This window comes from Hetaerina americana, unplaced genomic scaffold (assembly GCF_022747635.1).
Source record: "Hetaerina americana unplaced genomic scaffold, ioHetAmer1.1.p SCAF_7, whole genome shotgun sequence".
Lineage (NCBI taxonomy): Eukaryota > Metazoa > Arthropoda > Insecta > Odonata > Calopterygidae > Hetaerina > Hetaerina americana.
Genome location: NW_027287316.1, coordinates 39,293,792 through 39,321,573, shown reverse-complemented (window position 1 = coordinate 39,321,573; position 27,782 = coordinate 39,293,792). Strand labels below are relative to the sequence as shown.

Here is a 27,782-nt window from a genome sequence, read left to right as displayed (position 1 = left end):
ACTGTAATGGGATAACTGTGGTTGTTTCCTATTTCATTTGTGCCGACGTAATATATTAAAGATTGTACTTAGTACAATGAAAATTAACCAAGGAACATACACTCATTGTCTTTTTTTTATCTTACAGGAGAATTCTCAGTTTTGTACAAATTATTTGCTTGTTCCCTTTTAATGTATAGCAAACATGTTCATTCGTTGTCTTTTTGAAATTTTTGTCTAATAATTATTTTTGTTCATGTAGTTTTTTTACTGATACGAAAAATGAAGATTATATTGACTATTAATTGTTGTAAGAATCAGGAACAATGTAATGCATATAGCTTGTTAGTTGAATAGTTAATAAAAATGTGTATATATTAACACAAATTAGTAATGCACCAATTTTTGCTGCATATATATATATAAAAATATATGTATCATGTTAGATTTGAGATAGCTGTGTGTCATTAATATTCATTGGGGAATACCATCAATATAACCTTAAATAGTATGTTACTTTGCATAAAAGCATCATTTTATATACATTTACATAGTATTTGCAAGTAATTCAACTGTGTGCAAAATGTATTATTTTCGGTAACGCACTAGTTCATTAATTCTTTTAGGAACAGATATTTTTTGTGTGCTCTAAATAGGGAGGTGTACATATGATAGTATGGAACTGAGCCTAAAACTTAAATGACCTTCCTCTACATTTCATTTTTGTTTCACTGATAATACGTTCATCCCTTTCATTTAGTGATGCCTATGAAATGAATAATTGATGTAATTCTGAATTATTTAATCAGTTCACTGTTAAATTGATGTTTGCTTAAAAAATAGGTTCATGTAAAATTGATGTCTAATTCCACACTCTTAATTCCATCAATTTTCCTCTTCATTGAAATAACTTTCACAATCTATTGAATCCATCTTTATTGGAATTTCTTAAATTCTCTCTTGGCTGCTATAGGATCTTTTTTGGTTAGCCATTAAGCCATTTTATCTTTTGCTAAGATAAAATTAACTTGATAAAGAAGGGTTTAGTAAAGAATTAATTGTTAATGAAAATATTTGAGACTTACCTTTTTACATTATTCCAAAAGACACAGTTAAATGTTTTCTTGCTAATGGTAACCTATATTCAGTGTGACCCTTAGGTTTTATTTTGTTGCAGCCTTATTTCCCTTAATAGTGTTATTTAAATAGATTACCATCCTACTTAATCATCATTTAAACTGATGGAAGTGAGAATTGAGGCACAATATGTGCTGTGTGGTATGCCACATGGTATGCATGTTTTACTTAAGAATGAAATCTTATGAATGGAAATGCTAATCTTGTAATTCAAATTAACATAATGCCTGCATTTAATGTTAACCATTTCATGACTCTTTATTAGTATTTATTTTAAAGTAATTGATTTTGTTGAATTAATACTGCTTAGGTGGGCTATGCTTTAGGTAGATTTTCATCCGGATTGCGGAAAGTGCTTCGGCCATTTAATATTTTTTTTCCACTCTGACATCATTACATATATTTTTGGCTTGAACACATTTTCCTCTCTTTAGTGTGATGTGTATTGACTTGAATAATAATTTGACATGCATTTTCATGAAAATGGTCAGTGTTTAAATGTTGGAAGATCTGTACAAATGACTGTGTATTGCTAGTGTTTCACTGTTGTTGGTGGTGGACCTAATGCTACAGTTTTTTTTTGGTCCATTGTGTGTTTTATGAAGTTGCTGCAAATGCCTTCTTGTGACCTAAAATAATCTCTTTGATGTTGTCTAAATTGCAAAACTTGATAGCATTTCATTTGTGGGCATGCATTTTCTTCTCCACCTTACATTGTCCAAATCGGTGAACTTGTACATTTCCTTAAACTGATGTAAAAAAAAATATTCTAATTGAAAGAGTGTTTTTGACAACAAAGCCCAGTTCACACAGGGGGAGAGCATGTTCTCGATTGGCCAGCAGCACTTGTGCAGTGAAATGTTTTAGTGAACATACCTGAGTATTCCATGGTGGGTTATCACTAATGCAGTGTATTCCATGCAGAACGATTAACGTGAGCATTCAAAATGCATCATTTGGATCATAAGTGCTTCCACTGCTAAATTTTAATGTCACCCTGGACTTGCATAATTTTTTTTCGTCTAAATTTCTGGCAATGGATTGCTGCAGATCCATCTTATTTTCGACCATTGGAGAACTGAAGGAAATTAAATTTGAAAATATCCATGTAACTAATAAATTTTCAGCTCAGTGAGTCAGCAGGCCAGTGACTGATTGACTTGATAATCTTTTTTCTTAATTAAGAACCTTATCGCTCAAATTATAAAATCCCTGCTGGAAGGTTAACTCAGCTTAATGAAAACTATTCGTAAAAAAATTGACCTTGAAAATGAGGCTTAAATTGAAGCCATTCAAGCGGGTAATTTTGTAGACCAAATTTAAGAGAAGTATCTGCAACATGTTTTGGCAAGTTAAAAATTTGCATACCAGGAGCTAACATTTATAGCTTTGGTCACTCTGGAAAATGAATAATTCCATTCTCTCATGTTTTGCTCGGAGAAAATGGTACCATCGGTCTAAACTCCTCTGCATTTGCTCTAATGCTAATTAGAAAGCACTTGTTAATTGGCTTTTTAAATCTTAAAATGCCAACCAGTATTCATGCACAGCCAAAATGTTTTCAGCCAGCTTGAAGCAAAATAACGACAATATATATATATCTATGTATATGTAGACCTAGCATGGAATCCTTCATAACCTTCCATGCATAATTATGCTGGCATATCTTGCACAAGTTCTTCCCCCGTTTGAAATTGGACTTGAGTAATGGCATCGCCACATGCCCAGGGCCAGCGACTGCTGACCATGTCCTGCTCGGACAAGGTGTGCAAGTGGAATGTGGTTGGACTGCAGGGCTCACTGCTCTCTCATCTTGTGGAGCCCATCTACCTTGACAGTGTGGTGCTGGGAAGCCTCTTCCACCCATCTCATCTTTACAGGTAACTCTTCAATGTCCCCTTCAGTAAACAGCAAAGTGCAAATTCTAAATTGCCATTGTTTATTTATCCCGACCAAATTAGGCTCTGATTCTAGAAAATGTGATTGGAAAAGCAGGTTGTTGATGACCAAAATTCATATTGATGCCAATGAAATTTTTATCTTCAGGATAAACAGTAGAGCACTGATTATATGGGGTCATTGAGGGAATCTGGATTGCTGAAAATAATGGAAAATTGACTATCTTCAAGCTACAGGGTTTCATGGCCTTATTATCAGTGGTATATTAGATGAGTCTCCCATGTATCTTTTGGTGAATTATTCTGCTTTTTCGTAATTATTTCCTTGATTCAATCAATTACTCCATTCAAAGTTCTATACAATTTATCAAAGCTGGATTTTTTGGCAGTTGATTAAATAGTTGCTGTTTTCATTCTTGTTGATTATGCCAAAAAATCAGCATTTAATGTTTATATATTTATTTTTGTAAATATATTAACCTTTTATGCAAATAGTATCATGAGTTGCTGAAGTCATGCAATTTATATGTGGCAACTATTGTTTTAGTTTTTTATCATAAGTTATTTTTCTTATTGCACATTATTGATGGATTTACTGTTAAGAAAAAGGGCCCTACTGTTTTGGTTTTTTATCCAGGACTAAGTACTATCATAAGTTTCTCATGAATGGACAGTGGCATTTCAACGTTTTCACCTTAGTTTTTCATCATTGTGCTTACAGGATGAGCATCCGCATGTGTTTTCTAATTAATGTTTACAGCCTGAATGAATACAGCTGTCAGCCTGGATCATACTAATATGTTGTAAAACTTATGACAGCTCCTAATGGCTCAATTCTATGCTTGTAAGTTAGTATAATTAAATTATTTGAGTGTGGCAGGATAATCTTAAAATTAAGTGCCTCTGTGAGTATAATGAGGTGGGAGGGATGTGGATGGGACAGGAGGAAATACCTTTCGCTAGCCCCAAGAGATAGTAGTTCACTAATTGGATTACCAAATGACAGATAATCAGCGCTCTACTGTATATAAGAAAGTAATTAGGTTATCAGAGCTTCTGATCTGTATCTTTCTTATTAACTCTAGCATAGGTTATTAATATATTTTTACATAATCATGTTTCTGATACCAAAATTGCCTGCAATAATCCTGCATAAAATTTTTTTGTCATCAAATGTATGAATTATGCATATGACATTTTTCAGCATGAATGTCTCTAATTTTTAGTTAGCATTAATTTAGCAAGTGTTTAATTCATAGTTAGGTTTGAAAAATACAAGTGACTTCTCGCAATAATTTGATGTGCAATTATCATAAAAAAATTTTAGATTCTAAAGTGCATGTTGCTAATTTTATAACAATTTTCATGATTTCAAATATATATTTACTAATTATATTAATTAATGCAGTGAAAAAATAACAAAAAATTAAATTTCTAATATAAATATCTGTTTCTGTGATTAAAGAAAGCAGTGTTGTACAAGGTTTTCAGTTTTCTTCTTTTTAGACAGCATGTGGTACCGGGCTTGTTGTATATATTTTTATTAGGTTTGCCAATTTTCAGTTAAACAAAAGTATATTGTATTCAAAATATAAACTTGGTTCTGGGGACCTTTGGTGAACATATGGTAGACATAAAGAGGTCTGGGAAATCAGAAATTCCAAGATGAACATAAGTGAAATTGCATCTCTCTTTCAAAAATGCACCTTTACCATTAACCACCATAAATTTGCTCTGATATTGATTTAATCGACCAAAGTTTTGGGTGAAGAAGATTTGAAAACTTTTCAGTGCCTGCATATTCTAACAAAGTATGTATAGAGTGCATCTATACTGTTAAACATAAGCAAGGAGTATTCTACTGATCTGAAAACTGCTTTAATAGTACTGTGTATTATACATACAGGATATTTCAGTTGGCTTTTTTGAATGCAAATTTTCTAGTAAATCAAGTGAAAACTCTTAGAAAAAACAAAGTCTTTAAGAATCTTATAAATATAACGTCTTACTTGTAGCATTAGAATGTTTTAATAAATGTTTAAATGATTTTAATGGATAGTATGAGGGTAAAATTCTGGAATGATTAAATATCTATTTATTTCATGATTTTACAAACCTTCAAATAGCTGATCATAGGTCAACCTTGATGTTACTGTAAAGTGACTTAATAGTGTAACAAGTGGAAATCGGGTTAGTTTGAATTAATCCATTTTAAAGCCTGAAAAAATCTGTGATAGAAACCATCTAATTGCTGTCAACCTTATTCAGTGGTTGAGGCTGATTATATGATGTATAAGGGAACTTATGTGTCATTCAAAATGAACTTGATTATCAGAATTTTTTCCAGTTCAGAAGGGACTATGAGAATTTTGTAATAGGTGCTACAATTTTCCCTAGTTTAGGTCTGCTTGAGTCCCCTCCAAACTATTGCAGCCCCTTTGGTGGGGTGACATCCTCTCCTGCCAACCCAGAGGTCACGGGTTCGATTCCCACCTTGATGGATTTTCCTCCATCCAAAGCTTAGTTGTATGTAATTGTTTTCAACATACATTTCGCCCTTCTTCAACCTAAAGGTTTGGTGGAAGAAGGGACTATAAGTCTTAACCTTGCCTTATTAAGTCCATAAATAGATAAAACATTAATGAAACTATTTCTGCTTACTTTTACCACCTTCTTTATTAGTCTTTCTCTATTTCTTTAGTTGGAAAATTCAATGAAATTTATCTAAACTTGAATACCACGTCAAGTCGGGGGAAATCACTGGAAAATATTGATCCACATTCTTTATATTTCTCCTCTTTGACAGGATATGTTGATAGAATTGAGCTCTTATGGCTGGTAGTGTTGAATGAATGTAAAACTCTTTGTGTTTATGGCTATTGGAGTTTGACAGGATATGATTCAAAATTTATCCAAATATTTAAGAAAGGGAGGTCAAATTAGTAAATTTTTCAGGAAATAGGAAAGGAAATAATTACTTTTTTCCTCATTAAGTACTTGTTAAATATTTATTGACGGCATTGTTTTTTTTAATTTAGTAATATAAACCTTTTGATTTTCATAAAATATACTGTAGTAAATATGTGAAGATTATTTAAGTTGATAATGCTTGAAAGCGTGATACTATTAAAAAATTACAGTTCTAGGAAAAAGATGGAAAAAATTATTATTATTGGTCTGGAAAGCATGGATAATCAGGAAATCTTGAATCAGAAATAAGTGAAAAGCCTTGAAGGGCTGGAAAATGGCGCTAAATTTTCATGAAGTGATTGATGTAATTTCACATGAGCCCAAATGTAAATCAACCCCAATAGGGGTTTACTTGAGATAGTTGCCCCTTAATGTCTAGAGCTGTAAGTCGCTAATAACAATTGACACTCCTCTGTGTTCCATGCCAACTAACATTTTCCTGTTTGGAGAATTTCATACCTTAAACTTGAAAATACTAAGAAAATAAGCAATATGAAACTGCTTCCGCTCAGTTTAGAAATTAAGAATGCATTTTCAAGATTAACTCCTTAAGAGGATGCCTGGATGTGCTTGTGTGGTAATAAGATTCATTCATTTCAACCTGGGTCACTTCTCATCTCTTGTTTGCTTACACAGGTTAACAGTTTGGAAATTGTTGTGCATCTTGGGGTTTCTCTTTATTCACAGCATTATGTATCTCCCTAGTCCAACAATTTCAATAAGGAAGACAGTTGCACACTTTCATACCTCTAAAAAAAGTCATTAACAAAAAATCTGTCGCCACCAATACTAATGCCTCTTCATTGAAAAGTGGAAAAAATTCCCATATGCTTGAATCTTCTACTGTATCACTCTACAGAAACTTTCAATCAACTGATTAGTTCATCAAAGGCCCTGTCACTCAATGGCTCAAGTTCATTCAACTGCAGTCCTTTACTTCAGTTCATCACATTGATGAAAATGGTTAAAATAATACAACTACCATAATTTTTAAGTCTATAATCATTTAGTGGCCCTCCACAATGTAAGTAAAGCTAATAAGTTTGCTAGTGTGAACTCAGTGCTCAATGGTCAGTTTGACAAAAAAGCTCATCGCACTGAACTGGCAGTGGGGAGCAATTTAGAGATATGTAGTGGGAGAGACCGCAATTCCAAAGTAAAATGAATGTTGTCCACTTCAGCCTAGCTCTATGATATCACGTTAGTATCTTCTAAGGCCCTCTTAATTTATAAAGTTCACTTCTTTTGAGTCAGATGTGACTTAAATATTGTAAGGGTGGCTTCATAAAAATGACATTGATGGTTAATGCAAGTGGATAAATAAAGAGAGTTGAATGTATAATGAACCATTCTTTATGCATTTTGTATCACTATACGTAAGATTCCCCAGATCAGCTTTGATTTTTATGATGTAAGGATGTTTTATCATTATGCTTTATTAACTTCCAGTGAACAATTGCACAGATCTACATTCATCTGAATAATAATCTTTTTCATTTTGAAAATATATTTTATAACATTTTTTATTAAGCTACACTTTTTAAGATTTTCTTTTCTATATCCATTATGAAATATCACAATTTTAATTGTTTTTTAACGTAATTTTTTTGTGAGTCAAGTCAACATGTGTTTATTTCGCGTTCGTAACATGCTCAAGGAGTTAACTGATAACCTACTGCCACAGTGGAAAGAACTTTCATATTGCATATTGAAATTTGCCATTTCACCGCATTCAAGTATTTTAAAGGTTTTGACATTTTTTTTCCAATACCATGTTCGCAAATGATATACTTATATTCCATAGAGATATTGGCTCTCTTTCACATCATGAGTACAGAATAAGAACATTTGTTGGAACAGGTTTTTTTAGATAAGAAACTTCCACACTGAGCATTGTGGAATCAGTCCATTTTACAATAAAATCTTTAAGAATTCTATTGATAAAATGTTATCACTATTGGTTTCATGGTGCTACATAATTTCAAGAAATCATAATATAATGAAGTGACCTGTTGAAGTAAGCATAAAAAATTATGGAATTACCATAACAGTGGCCCTAGAGGTTAATCCTTAGTTCAAGATATGGATGTCATTATATCTTACCACTGTGGTTTGAATACATCAAGGAATAGCTTCCATCTTTGTGCAGTTAATAGTGCATAAGTCATTTGAATTTAATGTGTATTTTCGGAGCAACTTCTTTGCGTCAAACAAAGCTGTAAATTATTAATATCTGGAAAATGTGAAAATGTTCCCGAAATATTGTAATATTTAAGCCAAGCTGAAAGATGTAAGTGGCTGATGATATTATTTCATGGCCTAGTGTTGTGGCTGATGTCCCATGCCAAGGGTCCATCTTCAAAATTGGTCAGAATGTCAATTTTTCTTCAGTATTCATGACCTTATTGTTTTCCACATGTGGCACATTTGAAATACAGTAAGTTTCTCAAAAGATGGGGCATTACATTGTACGATTGTTTTTGTTGATGTAGGTTTCTTCCTGCCCTTCCTCACTAATAACCCTCCTCCTCTTGGTAATCAGTCATCATCAGCAAAGAAGTCTCCCTGCAGTTAAAACCAGTGCTCGCAACTTCTTAAACATTTTCATGTTTTTAAGTTAAATTATACAAGAGACTGTTCACTGTCATGGTTCGAGAAAACCCGAAAGAAACTGAATGGGGCTCACAATACTTGAAAGTCAAGACATAGTTCAATTTAAATATATTCTTCATTAGCAATAATGTTTTGGTAAAATCATCCATAATTGTTATTTAAGTCTTAACTAATAAAATTCCTTTCTATGTAATCTTCATTGCAATTTTAAAAATTTGCGAGAGTTAGATTCTATTTTTGTTCATGAGTATGTAATTGGATTATCAGTAAAATAATGGAACTGAGATAATTACTTCGAATCCCAAAAATTACAAAATTTAAGTTTATTAATGATTTTTCAAATTAAAATTTTTTTCAAATTTACATTTCATCAAAATAAAGTCATTTCTCTGGAGGAGGCTGACTGGGAAAATGTTTCCCTTCCTTCCTTTCTCCCTTCAGTGGGACTAATTTTTAGTGTAATCCTTTAGAACCCAGAAACTCACCCCAATAGCTTATCCTATCTAATATTTTTGTCACCCTTGTTACTTCCAGTGTAGTTGTTTCATGTTCATAATTAAGTAACAAGGATTCTTGGAAGGTTTTGGAATAAGTGTACTAGCAGAAAAGTTATAATCACAAATACAGGATCCTCAATTACCTCTTAGAGTTAAAATCTTGCAAAAAATTAAAGAAAAATGTGTAGTCGGTCTTGTAGAAAGTATGAAGTCTAATCTAGTGTGTTTTAATGGTGTAGCGCCTGATAATGGAGAGGAAGTTTTTTAGGTGGTGTGAGAGCACAAAGCGTTAGGCTCCAAATCAGCAATAATTAAGTTTATTTTTCAATAAATGCAATGCCTTATCTGGCAATAACTTTTAGGAAAATGCTGAAGCAGCATACTTATGTAATGTAAATCTTGTTCGAATCAAGATGTTTAATAAATAAATAGTGGTGTAGCTGTTAAACATAAGTTTTTAGCGTAAATTTGTTTTTAGCAACATGAATGTGTTCACTATCAAGGGGAATAATATATTGCCAGCCCCTAAATCAAGGATTAGGAAATGGCACTTAATCATTCTTCTCTAGTTCAAGGGTTTTGGGTTGCCATCTTTAAAAAATTCACCTAGTGATGTTCTAATATCCCAATCCCCTTGGGAGTCAGTTCTTTTTGCAGGACTTAGAATCAGATGTGGGAGTAGGGATAATATAATATTCATTCAACAAACATTACCTCCATATTATTTCTCCTCTGCCCCTGCTATCTATCTAGTCTGCCGTTGCTTCTTTTGACAGCCAGTAGTCATGTCCCTTCCCTCCTTCAACTATCAAATTAAATTTAAACATGATAATTTGTAAGTATTATATATCTGTCCTGCAAAAATGTCATCTAAATAATTTAATTTAGCTACTAGCATGATGAAGCATAATGAGAACAGCCATGAAAATTGCAAACATTGAAGTTACATCTGCAGGCTTCCCAAAGTTTGAGAGCTTTCTACATTGACTGTGGAAACACATTTTTGCAAAAACTGATAGTCTGAATTATAAGTAGAGCTTATTCCAGGTCCTATGTTTTCATTGTATATTTATTTGTTTTACCCCAAATAGCCAGTACAATAAAAGTCCACGCAAAAGCTTTATTTTTGACTGGCAATCCCCTGTCCACAAATTTCTCAATTGCACATTCTCTGGAAAACTACCCCAAAACATTTACTGAAATATTCTATTAACTCAGCAGTGAGGTTTAAGAGTTATTAATTCCATATCGTCATGACATTTTTTTAATTGTTGAAATCACGTGGTGTACAAATTGAGTTAAGTACATTTTTGTATCGCGAAGAGATACTTGTCAATACAATATTGTACGAGAGTGGTCCCCGAAGTACCTGACTCAACAAAGAAAACTCAAAAATTTTGGAAAAAAATGTATTTATTTTTCAACATAATCTCCTTTCAGCTCTATACACTTTTCCCAGCAATGTTCAATAAGTTCAATGCCCTTTTTATAATGAGAACTGTGTTGCTCCTCAAAATCCTCCTCCTGATTTCTAGTCCCCAAAGCTGCAGACTTAAAGCTGATTTAAAACTCCTCTACAAGACCCTAAACTCGGCTATTGATCGCCCTGAACTGCTATCTTTCTTTAACTTCAGAATACCAACCCGATCCACCCGCACCCACTCCCTACTCCATCTGCCTATTCCTAGAATATCTCTCACCAAGCACTCACTGTTATTTCGCCTCTCCTCCCTTCTAAATTCACTCCCTCACACTGTCGACCCCTTTAACCTATCATGCAAAAACTTCACCACCCAAGCTTTATCCCACCTTTCAGTAAATTAAAATTTTCCCCTGTCCATGCTTGGTTCTCGTTGTTATTGTTATACTGTTATTGTCTTTTGTCCTCTTTTATGTTTGTTATATTTTTCACTGTAAATTGGTGCCACTGCTGTATGTGAACCATGTTTTAAAATAAAATAAAAAATAGCCATTAATGCCGACATCACTTCTTCACGGTTGAAAAATCTTTGACCACCGCGCCATTTTTTCAAGTCTGCGAACAGAAAATAATCCGGGGGCTAAATCTAGCAAATAAGGTGCATGAGGTTGCAATTCAAACTTTAAATAAATTTTGGCCTTTGCAATAATGGATTTGTGAGCTGGTGCATTATCTTGATGAAACAACTATTTCTTCTTAGCCAAATGCGGCCACTTTTGCTTGATTTCTTTGCTCAAACTTTGGGCTCGATAAGTTTGCATAATACTCGCTGTTGATAGTTTTTCCACGTGCATCCCAGAAATCAATGCCATGGCCTTGCCTGCAGATGAAACAGATCTTTGCCTTCTTTGGAGTCGGTTCTCCCTTTAGGATCCAATTGTTTTGATTGTTATTTTGTCATCGGACCCATGTTTCATCATGGTTATGAAACGACACAAAAATTCTGCTTTGTTGCTGTGAAACTTGGCTTAACACTCAATTGAAACATCTTCACGGCACTGGTTTTGCTTGTGTGAGCAAACGTGGCACCCATCTTGCACACAGCTTTCTCATGTCCAAATTTTGAGTTAATATGCAATGTACTGCACTTTTTGAAATGCCTACTATGTCTGCTAGCTCACGCTCTTTCAGTCGATGATCGTCCAGTATCACTTTTTGGATTTTCTTCACCGTTTTTGAGTCGTCACCTCATTTGGTCAACCAATGTGATGCTCGTCTTGACAGCTCATATGGCCTCATTAAAACTCTGCTACCCAATATTTTGCTGTTGCAAACAAAGGAGCAGACTCACCCAGAGTAGAATCCAGTTCAGCTTTTATATTGGTTGGGCTGAGGCCTTTCAAATAAAAGTATTGTATCACATAAAGATGACCAATTTTCTCCATTTTCACAAATTCACTGAAAACGTTCACTAATGGCTGCTGAAAAATAATCCTAAACAATGGGGCATCTTCAAACTTGAAAAATATGCTTTATACATTGCGTACTTTTTAATACAGTGATATTTTTCAAGCAACTACCGCCATCTCTAGATCAGGTCGGGTACTTATGGGACCACCCTTGTATGCCTTGGTAACAAAACCAAAAAACCAATTACGGTTTTCAACCCGAAGGTCAGTTTGATTGATGAGCGTAGAGCTCATATAATACTAAGCCCAACGGCATGTGAAATTCACACATTAGGGTAGAGGGCAGTTCCTTTCCCACTGCCAATGAGGAATATTGTTTACCCAAAAAAATCACACAGCTTGGATGAAGCTGAGGGTGTCTTTGAGGCATGCAAATTGGAAATCTAAAATGTCCTTTGAATGTTCTAATTTTATCCTAAGTGGTCAACCAGTCGGTAAGTTTCACAAAGGGAAGTGATTACCATAACCTGAAATTTTCTGTTGAATTTGATTTTGGGAAATTCTCCTCAATTTTTTGGATTTTCTACACAATTTATACAAATTTTTCTCTGTGAGTATGTATAGTCGTGATAGAATAGGTAATACCATTACGTAAATCTAAATAATAATAATTTGTTACCCTACCTCTCTTCTAAAAACATTGTTGTGCACACTTTGTTTATAATTTTGATGGCCAACGTGAAATCTCATTTTCAAATATTTCAAGCCCTGTTCATGCTGCACTCTTGAGCCATTAACTCAGCTGAAAGTTATAAATAATTAAAAAAAGCTTCATCATCAAGTGCAGTGTCAAAAATTAAACCTGTTATGTGTTTTTACAGTTCATCACCACTTACAGAAACCAGTTTTGCATCATTTAGATGTTTTCTGACAACTTTTTTTAAGGTATCATGTGTGTTTTGCTATTAATACTTATTTATGCCACTCGTCAAGCTCCCTCCTCGTCATGTCTGCATATCCTCATTCTTCTTTCAATTCCAAATGCCTCATTAAACAGCCATCTCTTCTTAAATGATCCTTTTAATGTTGCATTTCTTATTTTATTTGACCACCCAAGGTTCAACTTCCTTTTCCAAACTCTTTTGTGCCTGGCCCTATCTATTTTCAGTATGGCCACATTTCACATTCATGATTCAAATAATCCAAAGATTATATTTCAGTAAATATAGGTAAAGAGGAATTATTTGCAGGAACTCTTTTCCTTCCATCAAACAAAATTCTGATTGCAAAGCATTTCATTGCTCCTTATATATTCAACAATATATTAGTTATTGCTTTGAGATGAAGAGTTTATCAATTCAGCAATGATAATTTTGGCGTAGATGCAAACTAGAAACTTCGGAAAAAGCCATTCAGTCCAACATCTATTGAATTCAATCGCATACTCAAATCAAACTGTGAAGACTCTTAACTTTGATTAGAGCTAACTGAAAATTTAATTGCAAAAACATGCACTGAAACAATGCATCTGATATATTGTTCCATAATTCCCAATGTCCATTATTATTTCTCTAATAGAGTTTTCAAGGAATGAATGAATGGCCCTTAATGAGATGATATTTTATTAAAATACTATAATTTGATATGATTTGTGTCTTGTTTTTTTCAATGTGAAAGAAATGATTTATTTGAAAAAAGCATAATTTGAGGAGTATCGCTTGGATTTATTTGAACTTTCCATTTATCCATGTGCAACTACCAATAAATTCTTATTTTAAGTGGTATATATTTAATTAGAGTAAAACTGGCTGTCTATTCTCAGTCAGGCTTTTCAACATTGGCATAGAGCAAATGGGAAGAGATGCAGGGCAAGGGTTGGATGTAGGTGCTAATGCGGTTTGGAAAACCAATAAGATGAGTTAGATTTGCAGATGATCAAGCTTCATTCAGCTAGATTTTCAAAGTGTTGAATTCACTGACCATTCGTTAAGAATAAGTTAATTAGGTTCTCAAAAAATAGGAAGTGTGTTAAACACACTTAAGTTGGAGGCCATAATTAAATCTGGTAGAACCCTTATTTAGGAAGGGTTTTAGATGAAAATTAGCAGAGTATAAAAAACAAAAAGAGAAGAATTGCATGAGTGAAAAACCATTTATAAAAAGGGGGTAGTTTATGGCAAGGCAATTATGTAAACATTGAAAAAAACATTAACTAAAGGCTTTGATATGGAACATCTTGGCTTTGAAATTTGGCAATTGAGGCAAAGGGATAAGTACAAGTTTTTTATTTGAAAGTGGGTATAGAGAAAAATGTAAAAAAATTAATTTTACAGAAAGGAATACTGACAAAGAAATGCTATGGGAAGAGAGAAGGTTGTTTTGGAGAAATCCAAAGAAGATAGGCAAAGTCTAGGGGGAGATACTTATTGAGATACAGTGGAATGTTGAAGAGAACGGAGTGAGAGAAGAGCGGAGAATTTTTAGGAAGCAAGGTCAAGGGAGGAAATGAGTGGTTATTTTGATTGAAACAAAGGGAGGTAAGAAGTATGGAGGGCTGAAAAATATTTATTATAATTTTAGGTCTTCGGGTATTTAGTGTCATGTTGGGGAGGGGTTCACTGTGAGTGGAGCTCATACTCAGTAGGCTTGTAGTGTAGCATTGCCATATCCTTGCATCCATAAAACCTGTCTTGATTGGTAGATCACTGCTAATAGTATTTTACATTTCAAATGGTAAACTTTTCCTCATTTAAATTTTGTCTCAATCTATAATGAATCACAGTGCATACCTGCTTTTGAGTTCTTTTGTTGATAATGCTGTGATTAGGGAGCGAAATAGTTTTTTTCTGATAAGTACCTTGTAATGCAACAATTTCAGAGCGTAAAAATCATTCGCCTTGACTGGGACTCGAACCCAGATTGCTCAATATCCGGTCGAGTGCTTTGGCCACTTAAGCTACCGAGGCGTCCTCTTAAACTCTGAAATTTTGGGGCTTTTAAAGGAACTAGATGTTATGACGAAATACCGTACATACAATGTCACATGCATTCGTAGTCGTGCGCGAGGCGCCACTGTCCACGAGGTTAAAAGCCAACTTTAAACACGTATGGTGTTTTCCCTTTGACAAATTCCAAAGAAACTGCGGGAGATGCCGCAACAGTAACTTTTAACGGAGTCATCCGCTAATGTGCATTTTAATGCAACAATTTCAGAGCGTAAAAATCATTCGCCTTGACTGGGACTCGAACCCAGATTGCTCAATATCCGGTCGAGTGCCTGAAGCACTCGACCGGATATTGAGCAATCTGGGTTCGAGTCCCAGTCAAGGCGAATGATTTTTACGCTCTGAAATTGTTGCATTAAAATGCACATTAGCGGATGACTCCGTTAAAAGTTACTGTTGCGGCATCTCCCGCAGTTTCTTTGGAAGTACCTTGTAGGTTAAACATGGATGTGCCAGTAGATGGTGAAGGCTTCACATTTTTGTCATGATATGGAAATTCTTTTTTTTTTTAATTCTAGAATAAAACCAAATTTTTCTTGGGAGTTTTGCTAGACATGCTAAATGAAACCCATTTGTAAAACCAGGTATAGAACCTGCAGGCTTCATGGCATTCCAATTTTCACTACTGTACAAATTGAGTAGCTTCAGGTGTGATGTGGTGGTAGTCGAACATAATGAATAACTTGATCTACTTGGTATCAAGTGGAAAAGTGCTGCGATCAGTTTTTCATTTCACTACTGTAGATTGACTCTTCATTAGTATTAATACCTTGATTTCTTCCTTCAAAATGATTACACTTTATGAAGTTACATTTGATGGAAGGAGATGACATAGCATTGCTGTGTTGGAATTTCTGTCAGTAGGGTTGCTTCTTATGAGAGGTCAAGAATCATCAGCAAATTATTCCTTGGCCACAACTCTATACACCTTACTTACTTCTTTTACAGTTTCATATATTTAAAGAAAGGGTCTCCATAGTGAAAGAAAGTTGGGACATTTAAAACAGAGAGGTATTTGACAAGGTCTTCATATCAAGCACTATGGATGTCTTTCCAAACCTTTTTGTGGACACTGAATAAGAAGAAAATCATAACAAGTGTGTCCAAATTTTCAACTAATGAGCTCACCAGTATTATTCCTACTCCCTAACCCTTCATCTTCTGAATTTAATATTTTTATTTATGAATATATTTGGGAGCATTTCAGAGAAGCAACGACGGACTATAATAATTACAGTTTAATTTCTACCATTAATCTCTTTGTTTTTAAATGCATAAAGAGTACATTTAAGTTTTTACAATCTTGCCGAATTACATTTCTTCAGAAAGGTGTTGTAGTTTTACTGCTTCTTAATTCTATAACTCAGAAACGTGGGTATTAAAAAATCTCACATTAAGGACCTTACTCGTGATAGTATGTTAAGTTCTGTGTGAAGCATAGTAGTATATGCATTAGAATAATGGTCCGCCTTTGTTGTGTATTTGGTACTCATGATTTTGATGTTCCATCTCTAATTTTTTGAGTGTTTGCAATTATTACTTCTCAGGGCTATGTGTGGTCGAGTGGAGCCATGGATACAAGGTCTGCCACCTCCATTCCGTCTCAACAAGCCTTTAATGGCACTCATAAGCTCACCTGAGATCCGACAAGCTGGGAAGGCACCTTCTTACAGTGTCAACTGGACAATAGGTAAGATCCCCATGTTTTTTATCTCAATGATAAATATTGTACCTAATGTCAACAAATAATTTTTAGCCGGATGTAATTCAAATCCATTATGTATTTCGTTCTTGTCATCTAATCCTTGCAGTATTTATCATTATATTGGCAAATAAAAATACATGTATTTTTACCTAAGTCTTATTGTAACATTTTAATTAAGTGTACAAAAACCTTCTATAGATTATCTTTCAGTCATAAATAATAGATAGTGATTATTTTGGATTTGTCATCCAGGCATATTTAAAGAGTGTGAATGTTTGTATAAAATGGCATCATTAGTACAACTAATAGCGATTAAAAAATGTGTGCACTTCTGTTATAAGAATTGAATTTCTGAAAAAACATTTGATCCCTTAATTTAATCCAAAAGTTGATTTACAGCTATAGCAAATCAATTTTTTTTCTTTGAATATTTCTTGAAAGTGATCTAAATAATTCTTGAGTGGAGGAATTTGAGGGTTTTTTTGATATTTTATCAGAAATTTCAATAATATTTTCATGGAAAATAGTGTTATTTACAAATTCGTGGTTATGGTCCAAAGAGGAAAATCTAAAGCTCAAATACTTGAGAATTACATTAAGTCCCTAACTTTCACAGTTAATTTGTACCAAAAATTTCCACGTAAGTTAGAAACCAGATAACTTGAAGTATATTTGCAGCAGTGCGTAATCAATTGTTTTGAACTTAATGCAGTCAGCTGCACCATTTGTAGTACCGCCAATATAAAAAGATATTGGCAGAAATGAAAGAGAGAAGAAAACGCACATCTTGATAATTTAACTTTTAGTGTGAAGAGAATAACATTTTATTTGTGGCAAACATTATATCCATGTAAAATCATACATAATTGAAAAAATCAATTGACAAGTTTGTGCATGGTACATTCTGATTCGTTTTTGCCAATTCTAATGGAAATATTTCTCTATCATTTGTTTTGCTAGTTGTAGATATTAATTAGCTATTAATTTCCATTTCTATTGGAAGCAAATGTGCAGGGTGATCACTAAACTGTAAAAATCATGAATTTCTTGTTTAAAACTGCAATATAACAGGGCCATGGCCCTTCAGATTATATTGTTTCATTTTGAGGTGACCCATAAATCAATAATACCCCCATGGTAGTGCCAGAAGTCAAGAGTGTTATAGGGTGAAATTTACTATTGCTGCGCTTCAAATTTCTCTCATGTTTGATGTCAGTGGTAATCATATTTATCAAGATGTGTACAGCATTCTTTAACACTAAACATAGTCAGAATCTTGTTACAGTCTGTGTTTATCATAAAATCTGTTAAATATGGGTGTTTAGTATTCTTTCTCTAAGGTGCACCACTATCTTTGATCGTTTTTGTGTTATTGATTAACTTCCGAGCTGGCCCAGAGCTCCTAGTATTACTCTAATATAGGGATGAGTAAGTAGAAAAAATAGAGTGGTTAATTTTCTACATATGTGCCTCCCATGTTAAAGATGCATAACACGCTATGGCTTGCACTAGCCTATACTGCAGTTCTCTTTTAATCTACAAAATGGCACTTGAAATCATGTTATAGCACATGTACACCACATTATAGTGATTTTATGTTTCATTACTTTATAAAAGTGTCGCAAAGGGTAACATTCCAATGCAGATCTTCCACAAATCAGTAATTCTTGTGGACTAAGATGCTATTGCAGTGGAGAAAATTGTTTAAATAACTCGCTTGTGCCATGAAAGTACAGAGGGATGGCTTGAAGAAAAGTTTTAAAAAGTTTGCAATGTGATGAATTTTTCAATAAAAATGAAAATTCTTTCCATTATTGTGTTCAGAATGCTGCGGAATAGATTTTTGATGGCTAGATTTCACTCACCTAATGAGCAAGACATTCAAAACTGGTTTCTCTTCATGGAATAATTTTTGAGTCCTCCCATTGGCATTTCATTTTTGTGAAATTGGGGAATATCAGTAATCATTACTAGAAAATCATTTTCAGAGATTATTTAATCAGTGAAATCATTTTCAGCTGCAGGATGCATCTTTTAATTTGAGCATTTAGTTTTGGTGCTAAATATTCAGGCTTTCACAACCTTTGTGGCACTGAAGAAAATTTTGCATATTGATTTAGTTATTGAGTTTAGTTATCAGTAGTTTACCCCGTGCAATGATGTAGTTCATGAACTTTTCACGGGAACTAATTTTCAGTCTGGCTACTTATATTTTATAGATACATGGCTTGTTCATTGAGTACTTCAGAAAATAATAGAAAAATAAATTATTTTTGGTGGATTTCTTTTATTTTTAAACAATCTCCTTTTAGCTGGGTACACTTTTACAATTATTTCTCTTAACTTCTTTGAGCCGTCCCAAAAGTAGGATTTTGGAAGGTCCTCAATATAAGCATCTCTATTGACAATCACCTCATTCTACATGAATGGTTTTTGACCGTGCCATTTTTTCAAGTTTGGAATTAAAAAACATCACTGAGGGCAAAATCTGGTAAATGTGTTAAATTTTATGATAATTCAAACTTTAATTCCATAATTTTTGCCATGAAAACTGCACTGGTGTGCACCCGTGCATTGTTTTGATGGAAGAGAATTTATTTCTTTGCCAAACGTGGTAGTTTTTTCATGATTTCTTCGCTCTACCAGTGCAATAGTGGCACATAATACTATACATTTATCATTCGTCCGTCTTACAATTGATCAATGTAGATGGTTCCGCATGCATCCCAAAAAATGGTGACCATCATCTTGCCATTTGATTTCACTGTCTTCACCTTCTCCAGCACTGCATTGCCTTTAGAAACCCATTGTTTTGACTGTTACTTTGTCTCTGGAGTCTAGTAGTGTATCCATGTTTCATTCACAGTTATGTATCAATGCAGAAACTCGTCAGGATTGCAATGGAAAAGCACCCAGTCAGACTCCAAATCAACCCCATGATCGTTTATTCTCCACTGAGTGCAAGCATGGCCAAATGCCTCTTGTAGAGGTTTTTTCACACAATTATTTTTGCAAAATTGAAAACACTATAACTTGTCATTTGCCTATGACCTCAAATTTGTGAACTTTGATATGTCAATCACTCAAAAACATATCGTCTAGTTTGTCAATCACATCATAGGAAGTCACTTCCACGAGATGTCCCAAGCAATGTTCATCATTTGCAGATGTACAGCCATGTTTAAACTCATTTACCCAATTATAAACAGTTATAAAAACAAGATTTATTTTGCCATGAACTTAATGCAGCTCAGATTGGTTCTCTCTGTGTTAAGACTCTTATATTCAAGTTTAATCACCACACAAAAGTCATTTTTTTTTTCATTTTCTGTAATAAACAAAAGCTTGTTGCTTCAATCGATTATGAAAATGAAACCAGATGATGGATTTAGCTGAAACTTTAAAAACCGTTTTGTGAGAGATGAGGCTTACTGAAAGAAACCTTTTTTGATGCTACAAGCGCCATCTCTTAGACTTATTGAAGGACCCATGTATACCGGAAGAAGCAGTAGATTAAATTAACCAATACTATTGCCACTGCTCTTTTTATGTGGGATTTTGCCTTCCCCTTCAAGTATCTTCCTTAATTGGTGCATTTTCCTCTGCTATTGTGTAATGCACTTACCAATGACTAGCTTTGAACCAAATCATATCCTGGAAGTTGTAATGTCATATACTGCATAGCTTGGTACAAGGCCAACTTTACCCTTCTCATCTCATAATGTTCTCCTCACAAAATATTTGGGTTTTAATAGTTGTTATATCAGAGTATTTCTCATATCATTCCATTTTACTCACAAGGGCTTACCATTACCTAAATTTAGGTCTCCAGTTTTTTTATAAGTGTAAGGAAATATTTATTTTTAATGATGGTTGCATCATTAAAATGCTTGAACATTCCTCTATTTTTATATGTCATTGCCATTTTGGTTGATGAATTTTGTTGGAGGGAATATTTGTATGTCCAGGGCATATCAGTTTGAGCTACTTTTGGACTTCATCTTTCACCCCTATCTCTAAAAAAATTGAAGTCCTCAATTTGGAATTACCCTCATATTTTAAAAAAGTATACATATTTAAATATGCATACAAAAATATGATGTATGCATGTAACTTTTGTAAATACTATATATTTGCACTGGTTTCTTAATGAACATTTTTAAGGGATTCCATGATGCATGACACTTGTATTGCATTAATTTTTCCACAATTTTGAAAAAATAAAGTTGATGAAATGTGTCTTTCATTTCACCATCTGTTCTCAATTAGTCAATTTTATGAGAACTTCTTATGACTTCATAAACTTTTTTTAGGTTTATCTTGGCGTCCCATTTCTGAATAACAGTGTGATTTGTCTCATTATGGGTCATTATTGTGGATCCTTTAATCATCCAAGAATGCACAATTACATACCTGTAACTACAATGGCAGTCCTCAATGAGTTCCATTTAAACATCAATAGTTTTGTCATTAAAAAAATAGTTTTCATAAAGCTGTAGGTCTGCTGCAAAAATAATAATTGATATTTATATAATCATCATTGCCTTGGGAAAGTTCACTGTAAATTCTTTTATTTTATGATGTTGGTTCCACTTACAGAAAAATATTCCAATTGGTCAATCTTTTTGGGCACCAGAACTCCATGCTAACCTTAGACAAATGTAAAATAGAACTGGCAACTCTGACCTGAATGTGTAAACTTGATAGGCCAAAGGCCTATTTTGGTATTAAAGTTAAGACATTCACGGAAGATTTTTCTTGTTTCAACAAAGTACTGTGATTTTGATTCCAACTCATTAAGTCCTCAGGCTATTCTCAGAACTATGGTCATGAGTTAAAGGATTTTGTAGTGTATTTTACCAAGTCTTATTTGCTGGTCCATAATGGATTAATTACAAATGATTAAACTAAATAATGCTTCAGCTATGTTTTCAAACTGGCTGATAGAACCCAATTCAGGAATGAATCTTGCAAAATGATAAAAACATTGTGAAAACTAAACCTTTAGATTTTTAAAAATAAATGGGAAGATCATTGAAAATTATGGAAATTGAATTTTCTTCGTTAAATGTAGTATTTTGCTTAAAAAAAATTTTGTTTAAAAAATTATTATGGTATGAGGTTTAATGGTTAAGGTAAGCTCTTACTCCAGTCCTATTAGAATTAATTTTACGACAGTCTCAGGCTATGTTTTGGCTTCTGTGTTCATGACATTGGGGTGCCAGCTCAATGACAAAATCTTACTTATGTTAGGTAACAAGAAAATAGTAAATGATAAAATTCCATTTTGACATTAAACACATTCTCTGTAACAATTGCCTGTCTGAAGTTTGGTTTAATTTGCACTAAGCTCAACATTGTGTGAAATATGCAGGGGCCAGTTCTTTTCCCTTTGGTTACCCAGGGAGATCTGGTACCTTAAAAATCGCATGGCTTGGATGGAGCCGAGTGCCTCGAAGTGACAACCAGAAGTTAATACTCTGGTCAGTAGCCCACCACTATCCCCTGGACTAACGCGGCCCTACAATGCTAATTTTTGTATCATTTTCGTTGGTATCTAACTTGGAGGTAGTCTCTCTTCCTATCCAGGTTCCTTTGTCGTGGAATAATCATCTCTCCCCAGTTCTCTGAGTGGTGGGACCCTCTTGAGTTTACCTGACCACCATAAGAGTGCTCAAAATTATTTTCATTTTATTGGTCTTCACAGGTAAAGAAAACCCCGAGGTGATAAACTCAGTGACTGGAAAAGATGAAGCTGGCCAGGCATCTCGCCTTTGCAAGCGATTCTTCTTCCGGCGTTTTTTACGCCTCATTAACCCAGGTCCTGATTCAAGCCACCAGCCAAGTGCTGGTCCTGATGATGGATGTACAGCAAAAAGGCCTACTGCAGTTCCTCTGATACCATTTCCTGAAAGCTTCATGTCAATGCCCCTTCAGTATTCAACAGCCAAAGATGCAATGGCAGACTATCAGGTGAGAAAAGTTCAAGAAACTGCAGGAGATGCCGCGACAGTAACTTATAATGGAGTCATCTGCAAAATGTTAATTACAATGCAACAATTTCAGAGTGTAAAAATTCCGGCCAAGGCGATGAATTTTACACTCTGAAATTGTTGCATTTTGAGAAAAATTTGTGGAACTGTGGATTTTTCACCTAATGGAATGGAAACAGAGATCATTACAGAGAAGGCAAGCAGACCAAAACAATCAATCAGTGAAATTTGTTGTGACACTTTTAAAATATTACGATTAGTATATCAGCTTTGCCTTCCCATTTGGAAGAGCACATGTTGTGAAACTTATTTTTCATTTCAACCTGTTAAGGTGTACCTGCTTTACTGCCCAGTCTGTGATTGGTTCCACCTAAATAACGCCATTTATTGTTTGATAATTTGTATCTTTAATACGGCATATCGAGGTTGCAACCTGGACATGCTTTGTGAAATATCTAATGATGGTCTTCTCATGGCTTCTCACATGTGTTTGACCTCTCACTTATCCTCATCAGGCAGCCTTCTTCTTCACATGACCATATTCCGAAAGTAAGACAAAAGTCACAATACCATTTCATTTTTCCATTAAAATACTAACCAAATTAGTCAATAAAAATATATGTATGGTTCACTAATTTAGGAAGGGATTAATATCTGTCATAAATGTTTACTTTCACCTTCTGCTCTTTCCTCCCCGCTCGGTATCTTTGTGAGGGAGCATCATGGAAACATTAATACAAAACCCTTGATATAATACATTTCAACTATTTGAAAGTGTAAAAATCATTCAGCATAAACATAAATGTTAAGTTAAGAGTTATCCAAAATATTAACCTAATAACTGAACCTATTTACAAGTTGTGGTCCAAGTCTAGTCAAGTATTAAATTATATATCCCAGATCAACCAAGGTTTTTTATACAGGAGATCCAGGTTTATAATCAAAATGGACCATCCCAACAGCAATTTTGTTTTCCTAAGTGTTCCTCCTGAATTTCATGTAACATTTCAGGCTGCCAAGCAGTGCCTTTTGGAAGCATTCCGAAAAGGAGGTTTGGGGACATGGCTAAAGAAACCGATGGAACAAGACCAATTTGAGCTCATGGAAGAAGAATTTACGTCTAAAGCCATAGGAGAGTGATGCGAGTGCCAATAGCTAGGCATGCTGCTTTCCTGTTGGCACAATTACACTCCTTGCAAGATGGTTGTCCGCCTCTCAGCCTCATCCCCACAAATATTAGACGAAGTAGCTTTCGTCTTGGAGTTATTCAATAGACTTTCTCTTTACTGATTGAAGTTGTTGAATACTATAATATGCTGGGTAATCATTAGCTACCCTAATTGCATTTCTTTTTCATCGAGTACACATTATATAATAAGCTTGAGTATTCAAATTTCAACGGCACATTTCTGATATATATCATATCATATTAAACCACTGTGAAGTCATTACATCACTTTTCAGCATGGTCATGTACGTATGTGTACACCCATTGCTATTTTCACAAGCTCTTTAAGATCTTGGTCCTATTCTGATGCACCATGCCATACATTACCTTAATGGGGAAAAAAAGTATGGTATTTTTTCCACTCATATATGGAAAAGTTTGACAAAAAAATAATAGGGAGAGGTTGTCTTTGGAGATTGGTTCAACTGCATCAAAATTATTTCAATCACTTGCCTCAGTGCAACATATTTGAATTTGTGCGAAGAATTTCATCTGCAAGATTGGCCGCAAGAATTAATTACATAGCTTTCATGCCTTGAATAATGGGCCTATCTGCAAGAGTTCATTATCGTTTGTGATGACCCAGTTTTTGTCACCTAAGTGCTTTAGGAACAAATAGGCTGTCAGAAGGATGATGCTTAATCATAAAATTGTTTGAAAAAAATATTGGGACGATTGCTTCATAAGTTGACTTGTAAACACATTACCTCTGGGTGCTTTTGGTCATTTTTTTAGGCGATTCTTGTTCGTAAATGTGGTGAAAAGCACTCTTCTATATTGTGCCATTGATTCAAAGAACAAATGGGACATGTTTAAATGCAATAATTATCCCATTTAGATGCTGAGTGGAATGATTCCTGGGATAGCTATGTTGTTTTCGGGTCAGTTGTGTAGGTAATGTTGATGTCTGAGATTGGAGGATATGAGTGAGTGGTAATAAATAATATAGTTACACTTGTTATACACTAATGCAAGGAATGGCTTATAACACTAGGAAAATTAAAGATTTAATCATTGTATTGTATGGAGTGATGTGGACTGTGTATTTCATAGGTGTGAGTGATTTAAATGACTTTTGGAAAATTTCTATGTTACCTCTCCTAGCTGTCAATGTTGAGGATAATTCTGTGTTTTGGACAGAGAATCAGTCTCTCTTAATGTGACTCATTTTGGGGTAATTTTAATTAGCAGCTCCTTCAACAGAAGATAGGTTCGCAGAATGGACTAATGTATGTTAATAAATCATAGGACTGGGGCTTGCATTTTGCTCTTATGTGGGCTCCGAGCATGCGGTGATTGTATACACTGTATCATGCTCAGAAGAGCCCGTGATGAATCAGTGGGATGTGGTGTAAATTTTTAGAAGTAATTGACATTTATTGAAAGGCTCCAGACTAGGTTGTGCTATCAGCACTTCCATTAAATTACTTATATTTTTTTAAAGCTTACATAGTTGGCAGTAGTTTTCCATAGGAGTAAATTTACTTTTGAATTCATAACCTTGCTAAATATTCTTCCCATTTTTCATGCTGAGAAAGAAAGCATGTTTTTAACACTATGGTTCTAAAATAGTGTGAAGGTATATTTTTAAATGATAGCCATTTAGTGGGAGTGGTACAATATTTTCTAGTTTCTAAGATCTTAATGTGCAATACCTTTAAATTTTCTGAACTGAGTACAATAAATGAGATTCACATTTTATTGCCTTTTGGCAAATGTTTTTAGGTGACTTTTGAATAGAATCGTTTTGAATTTGACTGAACTTGAAATTTGGTTCGATTATTTTTAAATAAGTCGATTGCACAGAATTTTAGGTTCTAATTCTATTTTGGCACTTAGGTTTTGATTGTTTTTTTTTCTTTCTTGCTCATTTATCGTGATGAAAAAAATTGAAAATTTGACCCCAATTGGCAGGGTGTTTACTTGAGGCACAAATATTGATGATATTCATTCCTTAATTACCTAATCAGCATTTTGTCTCTTGCACAGGTTACCTCATAGCATTTATACTAAAAGATTTTTATAGGCATACCCCTTTTGGTCAGTAATCAGTCAGTGATATTTGTGGTAGCGAAAGCACAAGCAGTAGAGGGAAATCACATTATCAATGATGTTGGGGCATGAGTTGATTTTGTTATATGCTCTCACTGACTTTTGTGCAAGCAGTGGTAAGGTAGTGCATCCACTACGTTTCATATCATCCATGAGGGATTGGCAAGGGAGAGAATTCGCGACATGAACTATCTTTGCAAGCCCATGTTTTTTTTTCTTTTTTACATTCACATTCCCTTAGGATTTCCAATGTTTGCTTTTTGATAATTTTTTTCAGTATTATGGTCATGTTAATTGTTATTATTTTAGTTAATACAGGAATTTACACACTGGTGCATATGAAGTGAATGGATTAATGATTCAGATAAGAGGTTGTGTATTTTATAATCCATATTTGGGGTTTCCAGAATCCATTGTTTTGTGAAATCTGCTAGTCACTAGTTCTGAAAAATTAATTTGACTGGTGTATTGCCATGAGGAGTTGAGTGGGGAAGTCTGGTGTAGGATTTTGTTGTTGTTTTTGATTGAATGGCTACATTGTGAAGCCTAATTTTTGCTTTAATGTTGAACTCTAAAAGAAGGAACTGATTTGTTTGCAGTCAGAAATCCTACAAAACAGTCACAGCAAATTTATCTCTAAAAGTAGTGGATGAGTCTCTCTTGTATTATTACAGTTTATATCAACTTATTCCATCTTGTTACATTTTTCGTCTTCAAATATTTTCCCTCTCTCTTTCTCCTGTTATTCATGCTGTAAATTACCCTGTCCTCCTTATATCATGAAAAAAAAATCAAAAGGATGAGTCATTTGTACTTGAGGTTTAGTTGAGCATATAATGTTGTAATAACCTGAAGACTAGTCTTCCTCTTCCTTGATATAATTTAGGAAAATCGATTTGTATTTGACCATGGCCATTATGGTCTGGTCGATTTCTGATATTCTTCTTAAGAATAGTGCAAATAATAAATATTTGAAGAGAGAATGTTCTCAAATGGGAAACTTCATAATTAGAACTACTCCTAAACTTTTGCTCACTGTAAATAGAGTGATAACTTTACTTTAGGGTTTTATACCCAACCACTCTTCTGCTTTTGAGGTTCAAAATTGTATGTAAAAGCACTTTTTGCACCAAAAAATTAATGGCTAAGTAGGAAGTAGTAGTTGATTCCTGTTTGTCAAATTTAATGAAAACTATTGTGTAATGTGCATTAATGTTTTATTTGGCATGGTTATTATCTTACCATGTTGTTCATGGTACTTTCACATTTTGCCAAGTATAATTTATGAAAAATAGTGATTGTTTTGTCTCTCATGTTCAGTTTCTTGCTGTGAATGTAAGCAGTAAGTTTTAATAGAATTGTATGCTTTAAAAACACTTCAACCAGCTCATAACAGTTTCAAAGGAGTGATTTAGTTATATTTCATTGTGTAAATAATTCCTCCTTTCCATTTAAAGATTTTTTTTCATCTTGGCTGACCCAAGTGCAAGTTGTAACATGAAATAAATTCTAATTTCAGCAATAATCTGATCGATTTCTTTTACATTTTTAACATGATGGCATTCTTCACATCCCATGGCTCTTTGGCTGCATTTCATTGTTAAAGGAAACAACAAAAGAATGTGTAAAAAGAACAATTAGGATTACCGTAAACCCTTGGTAATCCAGACTGGCACAATTGCCTGGATTAGGAAAAATTTGGGGTTTCAGCACACGGAAACCCATGGAATATTTTCTCCCTTTAAAACAGTGTACTCATGATTGCCATCCACTTTTTAATGACTCCATGATGTGCGTCCCAAAGTGTAAGGAGATCCCGTTTAAATTTTAAATAAACATGTGAATAAAATATGTCACGGATTTTCTCCAAAAATTG

The 27,782-nt window shown here is 34.1% G+C and overlaps 1 protein-coding gene across 3 annotated transcripts in view; it reads left to right on the top strand.

Annotated features, from left to right (window-relative positions):
• The window catches only part of Adar (Adenosine deaminase acting on RNA), a 72,390-nt gene extending 44,959 nt beyond the window's left edge, over positions 1-27,431 (top strand). For all 3 annotated transcript variants that reach the window (XM_071594813.1, XM_071594812.1, XM_071594811.1), the window contains exons 13-16: positions 2,845-2,996; positions 16,476-16,618; positions 22,341-22,606; positions 23,638-27,431. In XM_071594813.1, coding sequence (XP_071450914.1) covers positions 2,845-2,996; positions 16,476-16,618; positions 22,341-22,606; positions 23,638-23,766 — 690 coding nt within the window. In that variant the 3' untranslated portion in view covers positions 23,767-27,431. The remainder of the gene's footprint in view (positions 1-2,844; positions 2,997-16,475; positions 16,619-22,340; positions 22,607-23,637) is intronic.
• The last annotated feature ends 351 nt before the right edge of the window (positions 27,432-27,782 follow it).